A 15,880-nucleotide genomic window follows, 5' to 3' on the forward strand; every position below is an offset into this window, starting at 1 on the left:
ACGTGCTGTGTCCATATCAACTGTAAGAACCTTCGATGTGGTTTGAAGATGGAGATCGTGAGGTACTCATCCTTCAGATCCAAGCACTCCTCCAGGAGTAGAACGCCTTGGAGGAGGTGGCTGCCATCCATCGGGTAGTGGCCGTTTACCAGCTACCAGTTAACTACTTGAGGTTTGTTTTTATCCACCATGAAGACATTGCTGGGGTGTTATTATATGGTGTGGTTGTGCGACCTCTCCGTGTAAGACGCTTTCCCACCCTTTTTGTCCGTGAAACCCTCAGCTCAACACTGGGCAGCGGTGGTACTGAGCAGCAAGGCTTACACAGAGAAGCAATGCAAAACATTTAATCTAGTAGAGACTTCTAGCCGCATATTCCTTACTTTAGAATCTCCCCAGGCGCCTGACTGGACCCGGAAACGTTTTCCCCCACAGTACTTCGGTGCGCCGGCAGAGGGCGTTGAGTGACTATGCAGCGACGTCGTCCCCGAATGTGACGTCAGCAGAGTGCATATAACTCCTCCGCCGATGCGTTGATGTCAGTTCCTTCTTTTCGGCACTTGCAACGCAGATCCGGAGCGGAATTCAGGCCCTTCCTCTTTTCTACCTCTCAACTGGAACTGTGTGCTGACAGTGTCATCTGCAATGAAGCCCAACAGCCCACATCTTCATCTCTGTGCATGTCTAGAACGAAGGGTTGTTAGCCCAACATCCTCATCTCTGTGCTTGTGTAGAACGAAGGGTTGTTAGTCCCACATCTTCATCTCAGTGCTTTACCCGTCAAGTCTGTCCCTATTGGGAGTGTTTGGAAACAGTTCAGTGCTGGTCTGAAGCATTATAGAAGGACAGGAGGGTGAACGTTACTGTGAACACAAGGGAGTACCCGTGGCCATCTCTCGCTGGTGCTCTTGTGGCTCCATTAAAGCCTTCTAACGACTAAGTGCAAGGCACCCCGCAAACGTCATCAAACTGCAAGGTTGTAATCCCAGAGGACTGGTGTGCAGGATGCAGCTGCTCTCAGGGCCGTTGACTATTTCGTCAGCTTACAGACTTCTGTGTACATCTCCCTTTTGGGTACAGCTGTATTGGTTACTAATAGAGAAAGTTCTGTTCAGAACTGTCTTGATCGGGCTATAGCTCGTCGACACCGATCTGCCCCAAATGATCCGTTCTCTGTCCCTTCACCCTAGGGCTCAGGGCCTAGATGTTCAGGCAGCCTTTGACTTAGTCTTGCTCCGCACTGCCTCTGTTGCCTCCCACCAGGGAGTCAAGGTGGTTATACGCATGTGGTCGCCAACTTTTCGCCTCTGCCAGTGCTGGCATCCGCGCCTTTAATACGGCTTGCGTGTTGTGGCGTGGAAAAGTTTCTCAGACGAAAACTGACGTCAACGCGCCGGGAGGGGCATATATGGCTCCGCTGACGTCCCGTCCGTGGATGACGTCGGGGCGGAGCTGTGCGACGCCGCCCCACTGGCGCAGAGGTGCTGCTGTGGAAAGTTTTCCGGATCCAGTCTGACGCCTGGGGATGTTCTAAGTTAAGGTATCTGCGGCTAGACTATGTCTCGACCAGATACATCGTTAACGAAGGTAAGTAACTTGTTCACTAGATCGAATGTTCTTCAGAGACAATATAAAATGTCAACTGTTAATATTCTATGCAAGAATTAGCGGTACTTAGCACAGTGACCCAGAAGTTGGAGCTTTCTTTGGTTTGGAAAGAGGGGGTGGGGTTGGGGCGCTCCCATTCCAGATTGCTGTCTGCAGACCTACAAGTTTCCAACTCTCAAGGCAGTTGGTGCGAGGTTGAGTGTCTGCAGTTGAGCTCGGTACCTGGAGCGTGGGAGTTTGATGTATGTGAATTGATGGAAAGCGAAAACTGAGAAACCACGTTGGAGGAAACCAAATCATGGAAAAGCAATTTTAAAGAAATACAATTACATTGAAAATTAAAGGAAATATTTTAAAGGATATGTCATTTTAGGGGAAAATAAAAATTAGATTAAACTTGGGTGCAAGGGACGGGCAATGTTTAGATGTGATGAGGGTTTTTAAGGGTCAGGATGGGTGAAGCTCAGGCATAGAAGGGATTTGTAGGTGTCTGGAATGGGTGGAGTTTAAGCGTGCTCAGAGGTTTCAGTGTTCAGAATGGGTGGAGTTAAGGCGTGATGAGGGGTGTTTAGGAGGCCGGGATGCGTAGTGTTTAGGCATTGTGAGGGGTCCGGGAATTAAAAGCATCCAAAGTAATTGACATTATAAAAGATATCTATAATAGTCTCCCCTGAAGAAAAACACTGAAATAAAGTGTTTCTGAAAGTAAGTCCGGCAACCATTGCATTTGCACCTTACAAAATAAGCGTGCAAAAGCCGATTTCGAACAAAAGGAGGCACTATGAATTGGTTTCTGTGAAACGGTAAAAGTCATTCCTTCTGCAGAGTTTCATTAAACGGTTTCGATGAAATGGTTTCTCAGTAATGGTATTCCATGAAGTCGCATACATGCGAAGCATAGAAAGTGCAGCTGCCTCTGCGCCCGTGCTGTGCGAGACTTGCAAGCTAACCTTCCTCTCTGGGTTTGCCTCTTGTAGTACCCCAGGTATCATGCACCCCCACCGCTGACTCTCTTCTACGCCATGGAGACAGACACTCCCACTGCAGAGGACATCCAATTACTGAAGAAGACGATGGAGACGGAGGCGGTGCAGGTCAGCAAAGGCTCTCCCTCTCTCTCCTCCTGCTTGCCACATCCATTGCACTTCACCTGTCGCCCTCTCGCTGCATACTCCCAGTACAGCTTCCCAGGGAATCCTCGCCTCCCATCGTCTTAGTACAAGCCTGTGCCTTGAATTAAAAAAAAAAGATTTTTTATCCTTGCTGACTTGGTATGGAAAGGAGCAACCCTGTTCTTTCACTGTGGCCTCTCGCTGTCCCTTGAAGTAACAGCTTGGTATTGTATCACGGCTTCCAAAGACTCGCATGGCACATTCCACACTGTGTGACATTGTGCTTCAAGGTTTCTTACTTTTAAACAACAGTGGTCCCCGGAGAAGGGAAATATGCAAACAATGAATATAGACTCAGTCGTTACTATATTAAGTGGACATGTCCAGCCGGACAGAGGTCTGATATTTACTTGTTAGGAAATGGAAAAAAATCACAAAACAATACGTAAAGTGGGACACAAGCCTGTGCCCTACTTAACCAATAGGCTTGTGTCCCATTTTATGTATTGTTTTGTGATTTTTTTCATTTCCTAACAAGTAAATATCAGACCTCTGTCCGGCTGGACATGTCCACTTAATATAGTAACAACTGCATGTCTATGTTCGATGTTTGCATATTTCCCTTCTCCGGGGACCACTGTTGTTTAAAAGAATTAACTCCCAAGGTCCCTGGTCGACTTCTTTGGGTTCCCTTGTTGCTTTAAAATATGTCAAGGTTTCTTACTGCACATACTGTCACCGTGCCTCTACTAACCGTGTTCTTTCAGTTCATCAGGACCTGCGTACTGCCTCACTGATGCGCCGTGACTGGTATCTGACTTTTGTCACTGTGGCAGCATGCAGTGTCATTTCACTTTTTCTGTCCCGGTGTATCGGGCGCATGAAGCGCCATTAGGCGGTTACGCCATCAGGGGTCCAGTAGTGCGGAGGGGCCTGTAGCAGGGCATCGGGTCGTGTGCAGTGAACTTCCTGTTGTATGCTTGGTGTTGCCAGGGCTCTTTCTTCATGAGTAGTGCCTGGCACAGGCAGTGTGTCCTCGGGGATATTATGCGGCAGCTGCTGGCATGAAGTGTCCTCTGTTCTTCGGTGATGGGTGGTATCAATGCTATTATTTTAATGGCTGGGGCTCTAGCTTGGTGTACCCACACCGCTTCCCCAAGAACAGCCACCATTTCCTCACTTTTTTGTCAGTGAAATTAGCACTTTCCTCCCACTGTGGTGTTTAATGACCATCATCTTCTAGAGTTGTGTACGATCTGTCCTCTGCCTTTATTCTTTCAAGAATACCATAAATCGTCCACACAGTTCTTTCCATGTATGCATTAAGGAATGTTGTTTAGGTGAGTTTGAGTAATTTATCAGAGTGAAACCCCTTGCCAGCTTTTCCAGTACAAACTAACTCTGTTTTCCCAGTTCATCCTCGCCAAGGACTGATTCTTGAAGCAAGTTTACTCTGCCATGATTGTTTTACCACAACATACACTCTTGATAAATCTCTAATTAGACTTGGATTGGGCCCTGTAATACTTGTGCCCACATTCAGACTCTGTGTATTGGGACTTGATGCTGACTTGTAACCCAGGTTCTCCAGCACGAGACCTTTCATGCTAGTACGTGCGGGCGGGCGGGCGAAGCGTACCTTCGGATCTTTGGGGGCTTGGTGCTGTCCACCGGGGAGGCGCGGCACAGGACTTTTAGTACGGACTGTACGGGGGGTCCCTTCTGAGTGCGGCGCGGCCGGTCTAAGGTGCTTGGAGGGCAAAAGCGGGATACTTGTCCAAGTACGGGCGGCTGTCTGAGGCGTAGGATCGCGTTCCAGGCGAGATTCCGGCGGGAGGGGCTCGGGGGCACACGACGCGCTCCAAATAGCGGGCGAGGTGACAGGGGAGCAGGCGGCCCGGCCCGATGGGGAGAGAGCGACTCGGCACGAGCGGGGCTCTCAGCGGGCAGGGGCGGCCAGGCTCCTGAGTGTCACGGCCCTAGGAGGGGGCGAGGATGCACAGGGCACAGCTCCGGCGGGAAGGAAGCACACGGCTTGGGCAAAGGAAGGCACAATGAACCCACTAGTCCTGGGGTTCAGTTCAGGGGGCAAGCTCAATCAAGCCCTTGGAGATAGTTTAGAGCACAAATCAGCTAAGTCCTTCTTGGTCTTTTCCTCTCCTTCCTCAGCAAGGCGCCACTGCAGGTCAGTCCTTCAGCTTCTTCTTAGTCCTTCTAGTCAGGCAGAGGTTCGTTGTGGTAAAACTGGATCTGATTTCTTAGGAGCAGGGCTCCTACATTTATAGTCAGTTTCTTTTGTCTTTTCAGGCCAGGGGGGCCTTTGCATAGTCTCTTTCAGCTCTGGAGCACTTTGTTGTGTAGACTCTGTCTTTTCCTTTCAGGGTGTGGGGCAGGGACATCAGACGCTCCGCAGGAGGTGGAGCCAGCATTGTGATGACAAGTACAGCCAGGAGCACCTTGTTGACAGTCTTCCCTCTTCCTGGGCCAGGTGTCGGGCAGAGTCTTTAGTCGCTCCCCAGGGGGCGGAGCCAGCATTGTGGTGGCAGAGCACAGCCTGATGAAGAGTCCAGGGGCACTCCCACCTCCCACTAAGGTGTAATCCTTGCATTCACCACCTGTCATCCCCAGCCCTGTCACTCACAGAAACCAGACAGCAGATACACATAAGAGCAGAGGTGGGCTGAAATGACTAGGCAAGCAAATACTAACTTTCTGAAAGTAGTATTTGCAAACACAGAATATTAAAATAAACTTTACTAAAAGAAGTATTTTATTATTCTGAGTTCAGGCATACTAAACTTAACTTTCTACCATGTTCCCTGAGCCTGCTGGGATTATAGAGTGTAATAATTCCAGCAGCCCATCTGGCCTAAAGAGAACAGGTAGCCCTTCAATAGTGAAGAACGAAAATGGCTGTAATTCACTATTAGGACATGCCACACTCACCAGAGCATGTCCTACCTTACACTTACAATGCACCCTGCCCTAGGGTCTACCATAGGGATGACTCACATGCAGTAAAGGGAAGGTTTAGAGGCAGGCAAGTGTGTGCACTTGCCCAGCCAGCATGACAGTACCAGACTGCACGCAGGTTCTGCAATGGCAGACCTTAGACACATTTTAAAAGGCTGCTTCTGTGGGTGGCGCAACCAGCGCTGCAGGCCCACTAGCAGTATTGGCATTTACAAGCCTTGGCACTCCTGGTGCACTTTACTGGGGACTGACAGTAAATCCAATGAGCCAATCATGGAAATCAATCATAGGTACAGTTTACATTGGGAGCACTTGCACTGCCGCACGATTGGCCGTGGCGCAGTGCCCTGAGCAGCGAACACCATAAAAACATCTGAGGCACATCAGCAAAAAGTGGAAGGGAGACTCACGCCAAGGTGCCAGGTCTAACACCCTGTAATACTTGTGCCCACATTCAGACTCTGTGTATTGGGACTTGATGCTGACTTGTAGACACAATCGCAATGGACCGCACACCGCGAGCCCCTCCTCCGGATCGCCCCTAGGGACTCTGGTACATGGAGTTCTTGAGTGGTTCACCCCAGTGGGTGCAAGTAGGTACTTGTTGAACTGATGATCTCTAGACCCGATACATGTCCTGGGTTTTTGGATATCGCCCGAGACATGGCTCGGGTTTCAGGATAACTTCCCTCATCAGTAGAGAAAATAGTTAGGGGTGGAAGAGAAGGCCGCCAAGCAACCGTCGAAGGCCTCGATGCCCGAACCGGCACGCAGGTGCGTCGTCCAGGAGCCCGTCGGCTCAAAGCTCAAGGGAGCCAATTTGTAGACACCATCACAATGGACCGCACACCGCTAGCCCCTCCTCCACATTCAGACTCTGTGTATTGGGACTTGATGCTGACTTTTAACCCAGGTTCTCCAGCACTAGACCTTTCATGCATTCGCATACTTGAGTTTTTCACCTTCGGCCGGCTGTGAGTCCTCTATTAATCAGTGTTTACGACTCAGGCTCCGGCCAACAAGGTAGAAAGACGCCAAACTCCTCATCCGTTAGTAATCAGATTTTTCTGCCGCACATTTATTGGAAGTAGGGAATCCTCCGTGTCTCCTCTGTGAAATTCTATTTTGGCTTGGAAAACCATTTGTGTAATGTTTTGCTTTTGATCTTTTGTTACTCAGACTTTCTAGGAAGGTGATAAACCTATTTTTCCTCATTTGTTTTGTTTGGGAAGGGGGGGTGGTTGGAGCAGGAGAGGGCTTCAAACCACAACTGATATGCCAGCCAAAAAGAAATCTCTCCTCAAAGCTTACAGGCCCTACGGCATGAAGATTTACACGTATGACCTCCTTTGGACTACATTTGCCATCTCACTGGCCACAAACAAAACATGAAATTGTGTTGAGATGAGTTACTAAACCAAAAGTTCAGACACTTGCTAGAAAGTTACCATCACCATAGTATGAATTAAAGTGTTTGACTCTACGATTGATGATAGAGGACCATGCGTTATAAGTAACTTGTTACTAACCGGCTTAGGATCTCCTATATTTTTAAGCTTGAAATCCTTTCCTGTTGTCAGACTTGAAATTGCTGGTTTATATTTAAGGGTAGCAGTATTGAAATGCAAGCTTCTGAAGCAGCATTTATCCACTGGGGTGGCTGTGCTCAGAACTATACCCCAACTAGAAGCCACAAACCTTCAATGTTCGATTGCGTGTCAGGTATGAAGGAATCCCTGAAGTCCAATGCTCTTCTATCTCATATTTCCAACTTGAAAGCATTTGTATACAAATAAATGCTTAGGGAAAACAGTGTTGCTCTGCAGCCAGCTCCTGCTGCTTGGGAAGCAGGTTTTGGTTTTGTTTGTTGATCCTCAGAGCTTAAAGGCTGTTCTAGCATCAGCTGGAGCTTCGTGCTCGGCCTTGAAAGAGCGGAGCAGTGTTGAATCTTCACTGTGACAACGATCCACTGAAGACTCGAGTCCCTCTTCAGCCACGTGCCTTATTAGTCTCGGGTAAATACATTCTGAAGAACGCGGCTCCATCCAGTACATGGGCCTCAAAGAATACTTCAGTGTAAGCCTTTTACGACAGTCTTTCTAAGCTAAGGAGGGGGGGAATTCTTTACAGTGGAATTTAATTTGAAGTGTCCCCCTAAAACTTAAAAAAGCATTCTTACAAAATGGAAGCTTGTGGAGGAGTGTAATGTGGAGGATTGAGGGGTGAAGGTCCAGGATACTTCCATACGTCCAGTGCGCTGCCCTTTAAGTGGCAGTTGTGTATTGTCAGCCTCTGACATAAAGCTTAAGTCGCTTGAATAGTTTCCAACAGCAGGCCTCGAGATATCCTTTGCATTAACGACTGTGACCACGTTGTGAACGTTCATATAGACCGCACTGTCGATGAGACCTCCAGCTAGAGCCTTTTTGGTGACTATCTTTCGATCCCGCTTCAACAAGCGTCTTGTCAGACATAGCCCTATCAGCGAGACCCGTGCTGGACTCCTGCTTCACCACCGAGGACCTCCGGGCCACCTTAACTCACCAGAATACTCTTGGAAACCAAGAGACTTGGTAGTCGAAACAACAGTATCAGTGCTAGGTTTGTCAAGGGCTATGGTTCTCCAGAGGAGGTCTTCCGTTCCCCTCACATGTTTGTTGCCCAATTTGTCTATTACACAATCACTCTCTCATTCAGATAATGCAGAACACAGATCATTGACCTCAGACCCGTCTGCACCACCTGTTGATAATCGAGAACGATGAAGTAGAGATACCCTGAGACGAAGGAGCCCTATACATAAATGTCAACATTTTGGAACACGAAAGAGGAAAGTGTTTGAAGAAAAAATGGGGCACAACTTTTCCTGTTGATATACATTGCCGCAAAGGCAATTTCAGACAGGAGATGGGTCAAATGAAGCAATTTTTGGCATTAAAAAAATCGAAGTCTCCTACCTGAATGGGGTTTGTTGGCAAGTGTGCCTATGTCCAGCACAAGAGCCATCGGTCGTACTTCGTATCTACACCCTAAGCGCCCACACACAGTGCAAGTGCCAGACACTGCTCCCTGTAGAGTATAGCGTCTTCCTGCCCGTCCTCACACTCGTGAGACTCCCTAAAAGTAATGGGGTGAGATTGGACAGTATCAGAAACTGTGAGCGACCCCGGGAGTAAAGAAGTGGTCCTAATAAGTTCTGTTGTTGGCAAGTCCTAGGCACAAGATTCACGGTTACAGGCAAGTAAATGTATTCTTCCCCTTCCCCCCATGTTTAGCCGCCCTCCTGCTGCAATCAAGCAGTGAAAGAATTATTCAATGAGAATTCTGCAGTTAAAGCTGTTGTACAACTGGTGCCAAGTTACTGCCGCGCTTGGATCGATTTGCAGGGACGGAGTTGTCCTCAAGACAGGCTTCCTATATGCATTGTAACTAGAGTCCAGCACTGGGCACGTTGTCCACAGCTAACAGTCGCTGTCACTGTTCATCTTTAATATCACTTTTGTAAATCTTTGATGTACACCGGGTAAAACAAGGGCGTTTACATTTTCACCTTTAGAGGCCATCCTACAGTGTGATTTCGGCACTTAGTCAAATATAATCCTCTGATGCAAGCTTTGAGTTTTTGTATTTTGTTTGTTTCTTGTGTTTTTACACCAGTATTTTGTATTAATAGTCTGGCCTGGACTCTTACCTGCCCGCGACACTAGAAAAAGAGAGCGTGTAAGTTAGAGGTTCAGAAGTAGCAGGGTCGCCAAATGACTACAGTTCACGAGAGCGATACTTTCCACTTCTTGAATCTTCCTTTTACAAAGCATCGTATGGGGCACAAATGAACTAAATCAAGACCACAAGTCCCAGAGTTCTTTGATGCACTTAACGAGCTGCCTAAGACTGTAATCAATGTGGCCTCTAAATATGGCACTTAATGATAATCTTAGTAACAGTTCACAACCTCTTTTAAACAAAGTGCAGTGTAATAGGTATGGACTGCGTGTTGGACTTGGCCCTTCTGGCAGGTTCACCCCTGAACTTTTTGCTTTTAATTGTGACTTGGTGCTAGTTATTTTTGGCTTCTGCGCTCTTTACCACTGTGTCCCAGGGTAAAGTGCGTGCGTGTGGTGAGGTTGGCCTGCCCACCCATAGGAATGCATGGGGAATGTATGTGACCATGTTAGTTCCTGATGCGTGGAGAGTGCAAGCTCTAGTTTGGTATGTGCGAACTCGTGAGATTGAATGCTGCGCGATGATGTGTGCGGCGTTAATGTGTCTAGTGTGGAAGTGCCACTTCTAGAAGTTGGCCTGTCTGTGCAGTGAAGGTGCTGGCTTGTGATTGGCTGGAGCTAGCTGGTGTGCTTGGCTCCAGGAGTCAGGATGGGTCTGCCCCGGTGGTGAATGGGGAGATCTGCATGTTGATGGCCAGGGAGGAGTGCACCTGGGACCTGAATAGGGCTGGGCTTTCCCCCCACAATGCTGGCTCCGCCCCCTGTGGTGCGACTGATGACCCTAGCCTGGCCAGTGAATGAGAAGAGGGGCTGAGCACAACAGAGTGCTCCAAATCCAGTTGCATCTGGTTTCTCCCTAACCCTGCACTAACAGACAAAAGATTAATGTGTATAAAAGAGGGACTGTGACCCCATGAAGTTGTTCTTGCTGATCCTAATTTGAGGGGGGCCTGCTGCTGCTGCTGCTGCTGGGCGCCAGGAGGACCGCCACTGGGACTGCCTCCCTGCCTGGAGGGCCCTGTGAGCTGGCCCCAGGGCCCAGCCGTTGCGTGTTTATTATCTAATGTGTTTATTATAATACAAAGGCTATTTTTGTATATAACCTTGTGTGGAGTTTCCTTTGTGGTGGGCCTTGGGTGTTGTTGCTGGTGGGTGCGCGCGCAAATACTTAACCTACATTGCCTCCGGGATTAGCCTTACTGCTCGCGTCACGTTACGTAGGGGGTGAGCAGGGGTTATCTTTGGCGTGTAACTCCCCTGCCCTGACTAGAGTGGTGGTTTCTGCCTGGCTTTGGCGCAAGCCTCAGCCAACCGGAAATCGCCATTTCTAACACTGCATAATATTAGACAAAATGGATCGCGTCTTAAAAGACGTTCACGCTTCGAACTGGTATTTCTCCCTCCTTGTCTAGCAGCATAGCTACCCAAGAGATTGAACCAAACGCCGTAGCCCATGTAAATTATCCCTCAGTCGTTAGCAGGATCTGCCCCTTGTTTTTTTTAAAAACCCCGAGATCTGTACTCAACATTTTTTTATTTGACTACCAGATGACCGCTATCCCCAGCATATTCTTTCAATTTTCTGAGCTCAGGTTATGCTGTTTTTATTTGGGAAGGATGTGGCCTTGGTCGGTTGTTTTCTTAGTTCTCTGGTCTCGCTCACTGATTCTCTCTTTGCCTTTCAGATGCTGAAGGATATTAAGAAGGAGAAGGTATTGATGCGCAGGAAGTCTGAGCTGCCGCAGGATGTCTACACGATCAAAGCTTTGGAATCTCATAAGAGAGCAGAAGAATTCCTCACTGCTAGCCAGGAGACGCTCTGACGTGCCTTCGAGACAGCCAGGGGCAGTGCAGTCCCCATTCCCCTATCAAAATCGACAAAGCGGATCCAGACACAGTGCACTCCTTCCGTCAAACTAGGAAGTGACCTCCCGGCCAGTGATTGTGACGAGCTTCTTCTTTCCTCTGCCATCCTCTCTCTTGCCTTCTTGCTGTCCTCATTGGCTTTCGTTTGTCTGCTCTTGCTAGTGGGCTTCTCTGTCAGTGTCCATCTTCTATTTTTGTTTACTCTTGCTTTGTGTCCTGTCTTACGTAGTTTGTCTGCATTCTTGCCATGCTCATATTGACACCGGGATAGGTTGATCGTAGGAATCCTGGATCCCTGTATTGGGAATGGAAGATCTACTCGTCCCTCCCTTGTGGAACCTCAAGACATGCACTTGTAAGTAGAAGTATGGGGCAGCACCTCCCATCCTCTGCCAAATCTGACCTCTCTCCGTCCCTCTCCGCTGAGTGCCTAACCAGCCTCTGTTCTATGCTTGCCCTGCTCTTTCCTCCTCTCCTCCAGTCACTGATGACTTTGGTACTTTGCAGGATCAATGTGTATATCGCCCCTCCTCCCTTTCCCCCAGCACCCGTGTCCGCAGTGACATGCCTGCTCCAGGTAGGAGCTGCTTTTCTACACTCCTCTGCTTGTCTGGTAGCAGCCCACTCTTGTGTCCCGAGATAAAGATCTTGTGAAGGAGGAGAGTTTTCCAGTGATGCTGGTACTGAGTGTATCAAGCACACAACAGTGATTCATGCTCTCCAGGGATGCGTTTGCTCCGTTGGTTGCTGAATGACTCTACTGGGAGTGCAGTGTGGGCTGAACCTTTTGTTCTGTGCTCAGTGTCCTGTCGTTTGGTTTGATTTGAGTATTTATAAAGCGCACACTTGCCCATGGGCGTCTAGGCGCTGTGGGGTTCCCCTGTCGTGCACATACGCTGTTGGCTCGGATAGCTGGATGTTCATATTATATTTGTGGATTCCCACATCTTCCTCCTTCATTGCCTGATGCCTTTTTCGCACCATTCAGACTGATGGGATGAGGGATGGGCTGGGTTTAAACACTAGTCGACCGTGATCCTGTTGGAGAGTGCTGGCACCTGTGCTGTCAGACATTCAGCATCCCACGGTTCTACTGTAGCACCGATCACCGAGCTGGAAAATTAATTCAGAGAACAGTAGGTAGAAGTAATGAGGCTCAGTCCAGGCCTGAGTAGGCCCAGGAACAGCAGACGTGCAATATACTCTGCATAAAACCAACTCTGGGCGGAGGTCTCTCGATCTATTGTATGTAAATATCCGCATGTCCTAAACATGTTCTATATATCTTACCCGTTCCCCAAGCTCCCCAGGCAAATGTAAAATACCTTTGAATACTTTAACCCTGTTGGAAACTCACTAAATGAGATTTGTGACTGCCCATACGAGGAGCAATTTTTGGGGTGCCTCCGATTGTTGATGAGAAAAATGTTCATCTCAACATTAAACACCTGTTTATAAAGTTCCGTGTGCCCACAGAAGTGGCAAAAAAAGAAAATAGTGGAAAACTGTAATCATGACACGTCGTTTATTACAAAGACAAAACTAATAGTGAAGAAATGTGGGTAAACTGTGATAGTCAGTTTTAAAGACAGTGTATGAACAGAAAGGCTGGATAAAATGACGCTTTGGCAGCACAGCGGGTTACGGCTGCACTGTTAAAGCCCATCTTGGGTGTGTGGGACAGCATCGGCAGAAACCTTTGCAAGAGTGGCACGGTATTATGGAAAGGGGCATAATTACCCCTCACGGGCAGAATAATGACGCTTTCCTTCACAATATCTACTCGTTCAGCTGAATGCTTTCATGGTAGTCTCTGAATGTTGGTAAGACGAAAACTCAAATGAGATTGGCCAGGTGAGGTGGGTCCTTTAGAAGATTTTACAGGTAGGTGCCTTCTGGTGCATCTAAATGATGACACCATTAAATAGAGTTTTTGGCACCAGCTCCGGCTGCCAAACCTTTACTCTCTCTGGTCGCCCGATGTGCTGCTGCCATGGTTCTTGCGTTCTTGAAAGTCTGATGAGTAGGTGAATTATCAGAAGTCTCTCCAGTCAAATGAAAACCTTCAAATTATCAGTTAAATTCTATCCTCTCAGTTGGTGCCAGGAATTAGAAGTAGTAAGTCAGTCACAGAGGACGTCCCCTTGGTTTCACAGACGTCCCCTCCTCCAGTAATGTAATGTGGGCGTTGTCACAATCTGATGGGTACGTTTTAGTACCAAGCACTGAAAACACGGTTTTAACATAATCATACGCACGAAAGTAGTTTTACTCAAAAACATCCAAAGATTCAACTTATTCTAAAGATGAAATTAGGCACTTTTGGGACTTGCCTTTAGTAATGTATGATAGACACTGGGCACTAAAAATGTACGAGGGTATGAGTGGAGATGGTGCTTGTGAAGTCTACAAAAGGAAGGTGGTTCTTCTTCTAGGATGCTGGATGCACGTGTGAGGGTTGGACATGGAGGAGGACTCTCAGTGAAGGTGTTGTATCATTCATGCTTTACAAAACCGAAGGTGGAGTGGAGCTAGCTCCTCTAGCCACCAAGGCACAACGACTAAACTGAGATACGTCTTCACATGAAGTGCAGTCTTCAGCTAAATCTGCTCAGTGACAGAAGTCACTTCAGTCCAGATGTGTAGTGGGCAAGTAGATGTTAAACACCATGGTATCTACCCTGCCGTCCCAACAAGTTACCCCTCCCCGGCTTAGCCTTGTCTGTTCCCTCTAGAGCCTAGGATGAAAACTATTTGTCTGCACAGCTGAGCAAGCTCCCTACTCCCGTATCTTCAATTTTATTTGTAGAACTCCATAAGGCCCAATCGTAAACTCTTGCACTTCACCTTACAGGTGCCACCCACCACGTTCCAAATTGTGTTGCTTGTCCCTCTCCCACAAACCTCATTAGTTCACAGCAAAGCCCGGTATTTTGTGTTTTCATTCCATTCTTTTTTCTGCAAGACCTACCTCCTCAATTTCTGTTGCACAATCCTCCTGACTAAGCAGCGAAAGCTTGTTGGTTCTTACCAAACATGCACCATTCTCGCAGGCAGGCTTTTCTAAAAATTAATGTCCACTATGGCTTACTTACATACACCATCCCCTCCTGTTTCTCACCGGTTTTCCTACCAGACTCACCCGTTGGTTGTTTATGGGTTGGAAATGCACCTCGTTCTCTTCAGAAGAGGATCTTGTTCCTGCACCAAATCCTTCACCTAACCCGGGATCACAAATTCATCTCACAAATTTAAAAACTTCTCCATACACACCTAGTGAGCCACAAAGGTCATCATCTATACGTCAGTTAAAAGCCATGTCTTTAAGGCTCACCTGTTTGTTCACGTGAAAAATGTTTTCCTGGATGAGGGCGCACCTTGTATCTGTCCGTGCCACTCTTCGTTGTGTTCTCAGAGTCACTGGAGCTTCTATCATTCTGCCGGTTCCTAACCAGCCTCATCCCCTTGCCCAAGAATCCTGTTTTCATACCTCATAACCACTATCCTTTCTGAAAGCTGGAGTTTCCTTTTATCCCAAAGCCCGGATAAACATTTTTAAGTGTTGCTTCTCCGATGTACTTCATTCTGTGATGTGACAAAAAAAAAGACTTCAGAATTGCACTTTATTAACAAGCTAAAGGATTTGATGTCTGACGCTGCTATTTTGGGGACGAGCCCTGGACGACGAGCCGTCTCTTTACCTGCCTGGATCAAGTGCTCACGTTCCCGTCCATTTGCTGTCAGTATTGCATCCAGTGCAAGGTTGGATCCGCTCGTGTCCTCTCTGCTGTGAGAAGACGGGAGCTGGGACTCTGGTAGCTCCTCGGGCTGTCCCCCGTCTCATAGCATCGTCACGACAAGGGAAATATTAGCAGACCAATGAAATAGCATTCCCGACCTGACTAACACTACGCTGCTTCCAGGTCCTGTCTGTACATATGTTTTACTTTATTTTTAGGTAGCGTTACATAGTATGACAGGTCAGATTTTGTACAGATGTTCATGTATGTACAGAATAAAATAAAAAGTCTCTTGAAAACTCAGGGTTTTTTTTTTGGAGTGATATACTTGACACTTGTGTTCGTCAGTTGTCGTGTTGGATAGAGGATTCAGGGCCCGATTTTGATCTAGACGCACAGGTTACTCCGTCTCAATAGTGACGGGTATCCCACCCTCTGAAATATAAATCCCATGGTTTATTATGGGTTTTATATTTCAGCAGACAGGATATCCGTCACCGTTGTGACCGAGTAACCCGTCCGCCAAGATCTGAATCAGGCCCGGAGTCTTATGTTTGTGGTTCCAAGTTGCAGAGTCTCCCATGCAACAGTTCTGTGTTTGAATTTTGATCCCTCGTCCAGCAGGACCCTGTACACAGGAAGCCTCGTCTGATCACTGGAACTGTTTGTCTGAAATATCGGACTACAAACATTTATTCCAGATTCAGCGTTGCAGGAGTACATTTCAGTTCAGTCAACAGAATGAAGAAAAAAAGTGCATCTACAGCTCATAGTTTGTACACTCATGAACTTGTATGTTGGCTGGTAGGGAACGTTGGAGTGGGACACAATTTAATCTTTCCAGCTCAAGATCTGGAAG

General features: G+C 47.6%; 1 protein-coding gene across 2 annotated transcripts in view; it reads left to right on the forward strand.

Annotated features, from left to right (window-relative positions):
• The window catches only part of PPP2R5D (protein phosphatase 2 regulatory subunit B'delta), a 242,482-nt gene extending 227,158 nt beyond the window's left edge, over window positions 1-15,324 (forward strand). Inside the window, exons 15-16 of one of the 2 annotated variants that reach the window (XM_078647239.1) lie at window positions 2,586-2,702; window positions 11,101-15,324. In XM_078647239.1, coding sequence (XP_078503365.1) covers window positions 2,586-2,702; window positions 11,101-11,238 — 255 coding nt within the window. In that variant the 3' untranslated portion in view covers window positions 11,239-15,324. The remainder of the gene's footprint in view (window positions 1-2,585; window positions 2,703-11,100) is intronic. The other variant, XM_078647238.1, reaches the window with a different exon arrangement.
• Window positions 15,325-15,880: the final 556 nt, after the last annotated feature.

Source organism: Lissotriton helveticus, chromosome 6 (assembly GCF_964261635.1).
Source record: "Lissotriton helveticus chromosome 6, aLisHel1.1, whole genome shotgun sequence".
NCBI classification, from domain to species: Eukaryota; Metazoa; Chordata; class Amphibia; order Caudata; family Salamandridae; genus Lissotriton; species Lissotriton helveticus.